Source organism: Harpia harpyja, chromosome 1 (genome assembly GCF_026419915.1).
Source record: "Harpia harpyja isolate bHarHar1 chromosome 1, bHarHar1 primary haplotype, whole genome shotgun sequence".
In the NCBI taxonomy this organism is placed as follows: domain Eukaryota; kingdom Metazoa; phylum Chordata; class Aves; order Accipitriformes; family Accipitridae; genus Harpia; species Harpia harpyja.
In genome coordinates, this window is record NC_068940.1 from 53,466,066 (window position 1) to 53,476,998 (window position 10,933).

The window sequence follows — 10,933 nt, forward strand, 5'->3', positions numbered from 1 at the left end:
TGCAGATCTATACCCAATTAGGCTCAGCAAAGCTGTCTGCTAGAAGCCCACACAAGGACAGACACCAAGGTAGATTATTACACAAACAAACAGCTTGCTAAGCTGAAACTCCACAGATAATAATTTTGGCCGAAAAATAAGACCACAGTGCTGTAATGTCAACAGCAGCAAGCTGCTAGGGATGTGCTAAGCTACATTAGACTATCAAATCTCATTTTCATAGGAAAAAAAGAAAAAAAGAATCATGCAGAAAGTATATCCAGTGACACCAAAGTCACTAAAAATAAATTACTAAATGGCTAAAACCCCCAAACTATAGCCACACACATGCAGCACAATAGAGAGACTACTTAAAAAGCACCTTTATTGCAGAGCTTTTACAAACATGAGAGAGTCTCTTCGTGACTCACACTAATCTGTCTTTGTCTATGATTCCCACTGCATGCCTTTATTAGGATTACCAGTAACTGTACACATTTCTTGTAAAGAAGGAATTTCCATGCCTCATTAGTGCTGCACAGGGATGACACACAGGATATCCAAACCAACAGGAGGAAGCATTACCAAGCTGGATCTAGTCTCTGTCTACACAACAATGAGATCGTTGGGCTAGAAGATGTCAGAGGTGAAGCCTCCAGTCCTGAGCCAGTTGACAGGCTGACGTAGACATCTGATCTCACCCTAAATTTTTCTCCTCTAAGCAATTACAGTTTTGCAGCCTCCCCTGGCTATTTCTTCAACCGCCCTAATCTCAGTTTGCACCTTCCCTGCTGCAACTGCATTTCACTACTGCTCATCCTCGTTTAGGACTGTGCCTTCATGACAGCTGTCTCATTGCAGCATCCCTTTATCATTAGAGTAACACTCCTCTCTGCGCAAACACACCTTGGCTAGCTTTTTCTCAACAGTATGATTTTTCCAAACCTTTCATCAATTTTATTGCTCAGAGCTCTCCGACTTGAGTTGGAAACAAACTGCATAGTGTAAAACAAGTCGGATTACTCTACAGAGTTTAGGCTAAATTTATCTACTGTGGTTGCACCTGACACTAATCTCCTAATACTTTTTAATACATATATACAAATGTCAAAAGGACATTTTTCCTGTACAAGAGGTGGGTGCAATGTAGAAGGCAGCTGGAGAGTAGTAGAGCCAACGGCACTCACAAAGAGTGTGTGCGTGCGTGCATATGTACAAGGAAAGGACTTGGCAGGACAGCAATTTTTATGGCTACGTACTTGCCTTGCTAAACAAAGCAGGAGTTAGAACAGAGTCCAACTAGTTTTGGCTAAAGGGTTGCATTTTATTGCAGCAATTTATCCATAAGGATCTATGGATTGTTTCACATGACTTCACCGGATGGATTAAAACAATCAAAAAAACCCCAGGCAGACCAAGAAACCAAAGCCCATGAGAGTCACCACCAACAAAAAAACCCCAAACAAACAACAACAAAAAAAATCCCAGATGTTAACATGTCCCAAATAACATACAAAAACTGTTGGTTTGCTCATCCTGGTTAAATCGTGGGCTTGTTCCACTACAGCCATTTTTAATAAAAAACAGTTGGATAAGGCTGACTCAGACACCATTCACGAGCCGGCGGCAGCTGGAGGAGACAGGCTGCTGCAGAAGACGAGTAGCGGCAACGCTCACTCCGGATATGAAGTACCTGGATCCAAACTCCTGTTCTGCCCAAGGGGGATCTGAACCCACACAACCAACACACCTCTCCGGAGAACTTGCTCGTCCACCGCAGCGCTTCGAGCCACCGCCTCAGAATAGGGATAGCACCGCTGTGCTGTTTGCCTCTACAGCTCAGCAGGCTCTCCTGGAAAGCTCACCACCTCTTCTGAGCCCCTGCAGGGATACTGACCCACAGGCATGCTTGTATCCTGCTCAGGTTGATCCACTACACATAATCTATAGCAAGGGTCATGGAAGCAAGGGATACGACTCACTAACACAGTAACCTGGCCATAAGCTGAATGATTTCAGTTTCAAGCCATACAAACTCCTCTCCCCGATCTAACGGATGGCCTCGGTGCAGGAGACAGCAGCATCAGCAGGACACGTTCAAACCAATCCATCCAAAACACCCTCCGCCTAGTGAGGGGACCTCAAGGCTGTCTCCTGCGTGACGGGGATGTCAGGCTCCAGCTTCCACACCCCAAACACCCCAATGGCTCAGCTAAGAGACACACCAACAGTTGCACCTGAGCATCCATTTCCCCATCACCTCCAACACAATTCACTGCACAGTTGACTCAAATTTGCCAACAACAGGTTAAAGAATATTTAAAAGAGTAAACACCTCCCTGCTTTGCTGACTCAAACGTTTTGTACCTGCCTTATTGAATCTTTCTTTGTCAATTTGAGTCCAACTCTCCAGTTTAACTACAGCACCCAATTGCCCAAGCATCACCCGCTCCTCCAATTCCACCTGCAATGACCATCCAGGTAATTGCCTTCACATTCTTCAAGCCCTTACCAAAGTTAGTCAGGGACCCATACACTGTTTACACTCTTCTCACCTACTAAACAGTGCTGTGAGCAGCAAACGGAGGTCACGAGCACAATCACACAGTCAGCCCTGCTTGCTGCAAGCTGCTGAAATCCTGTTGGACTTTAAAGCAAACAGGTTTTCTGTTTACATTTAAAATGTAAACTAACTACTCCCGACATCACTCAATGATGTCCTTATGTTTGGCCCTGTCTTCCAACACCACGCTTGCGTGGGATATGAGGTCCATATTTTGTAAAGGGATTGCTTTCAGGGCATCACCCAGAAAATTAAAGCTTAAAATCTGCAAAGCTTGTAAACGCTTACAGATGCTGCCAATGACTATTATGCCAGGGTAACCACCCACATCTCAGGAGAGGGCACGTGGGGAAGAATATCCATTCCTCAGCCACCACAGTACAGCCCCTTAATCTTCACTGATGGTTTAAACTGATAGCCAGGATGGCGATGCAAAGCAGGTTTGATATCACACATCCCGTTCTCCTCCTTATCGGGAAGGGTGGACATTTCTGGCATAGTGATGTTACAAGCCAACCCAGCACAATTCACCAGAGAAGGTCTCTCAGTACCCCAGGCTAACAAGGTGGCTCACTCAGTTGTCAATTCAATAATTTGTAATGCCTAACAGGAATAAAGTACCTTCAGATTGAAAATAAAAAAAGCTGTCTGCAAGCTGACCGCCAACTCGCATACAACACGCAAAAATGTACAATACATGGGTCTGCACGACTTAATGAGAAAATGTCACACTGGCACGAGGAACACTAAGACACCGCACAAGTCCCTGCAGGAGCCTCCCTTGGTCAAAGGGGTGGTTGCTTGCACAGTTTATCCCTACCTTGATGTAAGCCAGTGAGAGGACAGCATCTTGGAGCATGCCTGAGCAGCTCTTCGGTCTTGGCTCTGCTTAACGAAGGTGGAAAAGCACATTTCACAATCAGAGGTCCCTCCCATGCCAAACATCCTGCTGACAGCTCTTTGTCTCTCACTTCTGAGGAGCTTCAGATCATCCTTTTTCACCCCTCACAGTTCACTGTCTGTATGCTAATCTCTCAGCTCCACCCACAGACCCAGAAAAGCCAGGGCCAACTCCAAAATGCCAGCATGATCGTACCTCTCAAGAGTTTGCTCTGACAGCAAGTAACCATGCTCACTTTGTTCCCCGAGAAATCAGCTTTAAGCAGGCTGTCCCATGGCACCCTTGAGGATGGTTGTTAAAAGGCATCCAGTGGAACAGGCAGAGGTGAGACTTTTCCCCCCATTATAGGAGACAGGTAAAAAAAAAAAAAAAATATATATATATATATATATGTTTTCCCACAGTACAGTACTGGCAGCCTGGGCACTCAGAAGCAGACTAGACCTTACTAACACACGTGAAATGCATCTACCACACGTTATGGCACAATTCTTCAGCTGGCTCTTCCTGAAGGTCTTCCAGGAGGTCCCTACACTGGGCAGGTTCAGCTATAGGCAGTGAACCCTCACCTCCATCACCAGCTAACAGGGAAACACAAGATTTTGTTCTGACAAAACAGACAGCAGTCAACAGTTTACTAAGCACAGCACAACCCACGTCCTTTCCTTCACACCCTGGCAGCACAAGCAAATGTTGAGCAAGAGGAATCTGTGTGGTCACACCTCCATCAGATTCAAGAAGTTTTCAAGATGAGGGATGGTTACCAGGCTCTATCAGCTGAATCCTACTAAGAGACCACCAAAAGTCACCAGGTGCTCTACAGGAACTGGTGAATGGTTTGCCTCCAACAAATCAACCCGCGCTGCAGGGGGTGTGTTGTCCAGTCCAGAGCTGAAGTTTGACAGGACAGGGATACCCGAGCAGCATCAGTGAGACAGCAAATGGCCCAGAAACTGCTGGAAGTGCTTTGTTAAGGTAACATGTTTAGTCTTTTCCCCAGTTGGGCAAAGGTTTACAAATTATAAAAATTATTAAAGATGTAGAATTGTAAAAAGATTTTAACAGAAACTTAAGAAAAGCGGGGTTACCCAAAAAGAGCCCAGTTAGATCAAAACTGGCATCCAAGGCCCATTTTTCCTATATCCTCCAGCCTAACACATGCCTTGCTGCAGCTGAGTCTTTCTAGGAGCTCTTGCATGGAGACCAAGGTCAGAAAGCATCCAAAGAGAGAGTTCAAAGAAGCACCCAGAAGACAGCAGGAGGACCTTGCTGCACTAAGAAAATTGCCGGTCAGCTCAGTTCAGCAGTGAGCAACACGCAGCTTCCCCCCACACAGCCCCAGCAACAACCCAGCACCACCAGCAGCCCCGCACCGGCCACAACGTGAAGGGGTGCGACTCCACGCACATTCACTGCTCTCCAGTCGCCTTTGTCTATCACTGCCCAGGACCTGAAGAAGGCCATGTTTTGCCATCAGCAATTACAAAAAGCAAATGAACATCTAATCAATACAGGGAAACTGGTGAAGAAGGAAAAGAGTCATTCACCTATTGTCTACACTAATTTGCAAACTCACCATAGCCCCGCCACCCATAGCTGTAGCAGTCAACACAGGTAAAGCCAAAAGTATCTTGACTTTGTTCTCAGCAAAGGATGGCTCCTCATGCTATTTCTAATATGAAACATTTCTGGAATGAACTAAATGCAAAGTTGTTCAGCCTCTACCTAAGACTGAGGTTTTGGCAGATGCGGATTCCAAAGGTTTTTATTTGACATATATACATGTATAAGTATCAATTAAACTGGGTGATAAGGGCTATACCAATAAACTGAGCCCCAGCAATATTTATTTGTGAAAATACTGCTGCTACATATTTCAAGTCAACACTTATTTTTTTCAGTAGCTTTCATACTACTTTCTTTTCTATTCCAATATTATTTATAGATAAGATGAATTCATTTAAGTAATTAACAAGCCTGAACACAACTGACCCAAAGGATACCTCATATCAGGTAGGGGAAAGGTTCTTCCTTTATTTCATAAAGCAAGCCCTGATTTCTGTCTAGAAACTCCTGTTACGGTGTAGCCAGACAACGCACACAAGTCAGAATAAAAATGAGAGGAGGGCAATCTTCTAGATAAAGAATAATTTCCTCCATGCCACATGTCCATGGTGGTAGCCTGGACATGAGCTTCAGCAGCCTCCAACCCTTCCACCCCGTTTCTCACCTGGCCAGCCCTTTGAGCCCATGCCTTGAGCCAATGCCAAAAAATAATCCTTTTCAGCCTGCTCCTCCTTAAATCTTTTTTGGCTGATGAGCCATTGCAGCTCATCAAATGACAACCCCAGGCAGAAAAGACTCACCAGCCACCTAAGGAGCCAGGCTCAGGAGCTGGCCCACCACATCACATTTCTTCTCTCCTGGGCCACTTCTTAGCCAAATGGCTACCGTTTGTTGGTGTTTCCAGTTTTGCATACAAGCAACCCCACGACCAAGAGTACAGCTGTTGGAGACACATCATTCACACATGACTTCAGAGACCATGACCTAACTGAGGATCTCTGGTGGGGGCACTCACACTGGGGGTCGTTTGTGCTGCTATGGACAAGAAGTTCAATTCAGTGTATTAATCCTCAACTATTTTCATGTTCCCACCACCTCACATTCCCACGGGGGCCTTCACATTACCTCTACATCCTTTCAGACTTAAAAAAGACAAACAAATGAAAACCACACACAGAAAAGGCTCACCTGTTAAAAACAAACATCTCAAACCTGCAAAAATCTGGAATTGAGAAAAAAAAATTAAGCGTATTTTCTGGTGGAAAATTTAAGGTAGTAGCACCAGCACTAAGACACACAATAAGTAGTAATTTACTATACACATGTTATTTTCTAGAGAGTAAAAACTAAGCACTCTAGACTGATAATGGCATGAGGCAAGCAAAAAAAAAAAAAAAGTTACAACCGAATACTCTTGCACATTAGTTGTGGTCTTAAAAGGAGAGGTCTTGATCGAGTAAGCAAACAGCGATTCAGAATGGAAATAATCCAGCTTCCACCAACTTTCAGAAGAGCACAAAACAGGCTGGTTATTTGTATTCTGCCAGAACAGCAGAAAGACCCTGCTAACAGCTTGGGTTTTTTTCTTATTTTATTAAAAGAAGCACCTTTAAATGTTAACACTGACGTGGGACTCAAACCAGTCAGTTGCCAAGAAAAAGTTAACTGGAGGGTAGAGCAAGAAACAACGCGGCATTATCTGCCAATTTACTTATTATAACAACACCACTTTAAAGACAAACCCCAAAATACATATGCAGATTTTATCACATAAGGATACTTTAAATCTGAAATATTTGTTTATGTTTCATAGACATCATAAAAGTCTGATTAACTTCATTATTCATGCTTCAAAGAAACATGTTTTTAGTTGGAAAACACATTTTCAAAGGTCAGGTACGCGATACTTCATTCACACTCCCACGTCTATGCACAGCTATCACACCAAATACTTCTTTCTGAGATTTTCCACCTTTAAGTTAACCAATATTTCATTTAATAATTCACATTATGCATAAAGTTGCATCTGAAGAAAACACACAAGCTCCTCTGCAGACAATGTGACTGGCCACGCCTGACCTACCCGTTCCTATAGGACAGTAAGAACACCACCATAACACTATACCTGCTGGGAAAGGCTGGAGGGAGAACGCGAGAAAAGAAAGGACTTCATCCAGGATGACAAGAGACGGCTTTAGAGATAGGCGCACCAAGATGTGCAGCTGTCCCACCAGAGCATCACCGGTCCCTGAGAAGAGGCACATGTGCCTCATACCCGTCTCATGCGTGGTTCTGCATGCCCAACCTGATCCTGGCCTCGCTGAAAGGGAGATTGTTGCAACTCGCCGCCAGAACGCAGCGACAGCAGAGCCAGTACCAATGTCAGCACCAGGGCAAGGGGAACTCCTTAAAAATTACAAACTATATAGGGGTGTGGGGGAAAATCTTAACCTGAACTACCCTGGGTTTTCAGAACAAACCTTTGCTCGGGGAAATGTTCCAACTACAGTTTTGGTTGTGCAATACCAAAAGCAACTCCCGCTGGGATGAAGTGCACACGAGATCTGCCAACAAACCTGGGAAGGCACCCTTCCCCTCTCCGGTCCTGCTCACACCATCACAACCTTCAGCCTGCCAACCCATGCCACTAATGCAGCCGGGACTGAGCCACCTCTTTTTGGGGGGAGGGGCTGGGGGTCCACAAAGAAGAAGAAGGCACCGAGTTAAAGAATTTGACAGGATGACAGAGGACCTGGCACACAGGAGCCATGGTGCTTGTGCAGGAGAGGGACAAGCGGGCAGAAGCACACAGTTGGAAAGGAAGGGACTGAAGGAGGTAAGAAGAGGGACCACCATCAGTGGCAGCAAACCACTGGGTCTCCCAGTGGTGTTTTGTGCAAGTTCACTGTTACTAACTTTGCTTTACAGAGCAACTTCACTGTTTGCCCGAGAGCAAGGCCAGTGGTTGGGGAGCTCTCTCTCCCCGGTTCCTCTAGATTAAGCTAAGAAAGCCCCCGACCACACAGACATCTCGTTTGTAGGGAAGGTTTGCACAATAAGGATAGACTAGACGTTCTTCGTCAGACTCGCCATCTTCCTTCTACTTCCTGCACCTTCCCATCTGATTTGGTTTTGCCACCTTCGCAAGAAGAGTTATTACAATCACACGCAAAGGAGACTTGCTTGGCTCTCCAGGGACACAGCCTGTACCCACTGCCACCACACAGCTGGTATCCTGCTCACTACTACACCCAACCACACTAATGGTGTGGGCTCAACCTTGCATAAAGCAGGTATACACTTTTTTTTTTTAAATGCCAACGTGAATACATAATTCATTTGGATGTTTTAAACAAGACAGAGGGGAAGAAGCTGGAGCAGGTGATGCCAATAAGTAAAAATCAGACACTGGCTCAAAATGAGCTGTACTGTGCCTCAAAAGCAAGCCCATGAAGTTTAATGTCAGGCATCAAGAAGATTGGGGGGGGGGGAATAAGAGGAACAAAGGATTTTGATAATACAGTTTGACCAGAGAGTGAGGAATAATGTGTGAATGTATGATTCATGCTGCTGCATCTCCCAGTGAAGGTCTAGACCTATGTACGAAAAAAGATGCAGCTGAGGATTTTTTTCATTTGCGATTTCAACAACACAAGATCTTTGGAAAGTCTAGCTCCTCTCCTTCTAGCACTGACCCATCTAAGGTTCTAAAAGTTTGTTTTCTTTGAAAACAACACACAATTAACCACATTATAATATTCTTTCTTTTTCCTTTGAAGAGGCTTAGAGAGGTAAATAGCTGTCATTCACTTGACTCAGAGGCAATACATTAAATGCAAATATTTTATTTAAAAGGCTACACAGCATGAAACAAGCCTCAGTGCTGTCCAATTTCACGGCCAAGGTTTAGACTCTATTGTTCATAATAACAATGGCCATGAGCTACACTTCAACATAACCAGCACGGTTAAAGGTAATAGAAACACTAAAAAGGCACAAATTGCACATCAGACTCTTTAAGTTATTCATAGTCACTGCAAGTAACTCGGTGGTTATTTTGCCTAGAAGGACTCATACTTCAAGAGTCTTTAACAGGACTAATAGCTATAAAACAGACTGCTTAGATTTGAGGACGGGCATTTTTTGCAATCAAGCAGCTTTGGAAATTGAGGAAAACCCCACACACTGTCTCCGTGTTCATAACCGGAATTCTTTTGGGGTCACAGACAGGATTTAAGAAAATTATTCACGGGTAATATACACAGGATTGCATCAAGCATCCAGGAATTTCAAGAGACCCAGAGTTGGTAGCGAGCAGCAGCCTTCCATTAAACTATCTGACCCAGTTGGGCACACAAGCCATTCTGTTTCCCAGCATGTACAGTTTATTCATTGCTGTATATAAATAATATAATTCTCTTCGCTTCAAAGCTTCCGTGACTGCACTGTCCGACACAGAGCACGATCCTGCAAGCTCCGGCTCTGTACAGCTGTTTCGCTGGCATCCAGGGAAAAGGACTTTGTGAAGTCCATAATCAATACTCTAGCAAGCGAGGACGTAAAGATCAAATCATTTATCTTGTTAGTGTTTATTTAAAAGAGAAAGAAAAAGGAATGTTCAGACTGGGTGTCCCTATTTCAAGGTTATTCATAAGCCATGCCCGAGCACCCCGCCTGCCGACACAGGAGCAAGACGACCCGCACACGCTCCTCCCGGTGCCATAGGGCACCGCCTGAACGGAACAGATGCGGTTCTACCCCCCGCTTTAATAACTAATCCTCATTAAACGAGCAGCAACGCACGCAATTAAACCCAAGAGTTACCAGACTCTCGCCTACGGCGCGGCCAAGAAAAGCAAGGCATGGTTCAGCCGCACACCGGGCAGGTCCCCGCTGCCCGGGCAGCCCCACCGGGCGAGCCGGGGCCGAGGAGAAGCCGCCCCGCCGCAGCCCCGGCCGCCCCGTCCCCGTCCCTACCTTCCCGCTGGAGGAGCTGCGCCGAGGCGGCCAGCAGCGCGGCCAGCAGCGCGGCCAGCGCCTGGCCCGCCGCCATCTCCCCGCATGGGCCCGGCGCTGAGACGGGCGCAGGTCCCCTCAGCGCCGCCGCTTCCTGCTCCACCTCGCACCTGGAGGGGAGAGGCGGGGCGGGGCGGGGCGGGGCAGGGCCGGCCGGGGCGGGCCGCGGCAGGTGAAGTCCCTCCTCTTCCTCCCGGGCGGCTCGGCTCGGCTCGGCTCGGCCCGGCCCGGCGGGGGCGCGGCCCGTAGTCAGTGCTGCTGCCGCCGCAGGGTGTTATTTCTGCTGTTACACCTGGCTCGGACGCTTCTCTCCCCCGCACTTCCGACATTATTAGCTCCTACCGAAAGAGTTGTGGGGTTTTGGCCAGCAGGCTCTCCTCGCACCCTCGTTGGGAGCTGGGGAAAGGGCACCTTGCCTGCGGAAGCATCTCTGAGCAGGTATGTCATCTCCTCATCCGGCGATGGGGAGACCTTACCGCGGCCTTCCCGTGCTGAAAGGGGGCTGACGAGAAAGAAGGGGGCAGACTTTTTAGAAGGACCTGTAGCGATAGGACAAGGGGTAATGGCTTCAAACTAAGAGAGGGTAGATTCAGACTAGATATAAGGAAGAAATTGTTTATGCTGGGGGTGGTGAAACACTGGCACAGGCTGCCCAGAGAAATTCTGGATGTCCCATCCCTGGAAACGTTCAAGGTCAGGTTGGACGGGGCTCTGAGCAACCTGGTCTAGTTGAAGATGTAAACAGATGTAGACAGATGACCTTAAAGGTCCCTTCCAACGCAAACCATTCCACGATTCTGTGTTGGGAAGTGCCACATTTCACACAGAAGTAGGTTCCTCCCAGAGAGCAGCGGTTCGTATCCTGCTTGTTAAATGTTTGGGGGCTTTGCAATGAAAAACTCTGAGCA

The 10,933-nt window shown here is 46.5% G+C and overlaps 1 protein-coding gene across 1 annotated transcript in view; it reads right to left on the bottom strand.

Moving 5' to 3' along the window:
• The window catches only part of CDCP1 (CUB domain containing protein 1), a 29,099-nt gene extending 18,985 nt beyond the window's left edge, over positions 1-10,114 (bottom strand). The window contains exon 1 of the mRNA XM_052794625.1: positions 9,987-10,114. Within this exon, the coding sequence (XP_052650585.1) occupies positions 9,987-10,062 (76 nt within the window). The 5' untranslated portion in view covers positions 10,063-10,114. The remainder of the gene's footprint in view (positions 1-9,986) is intronic.
• Positions 10,115-10,933: the final 819 nt, after the last annotated feature.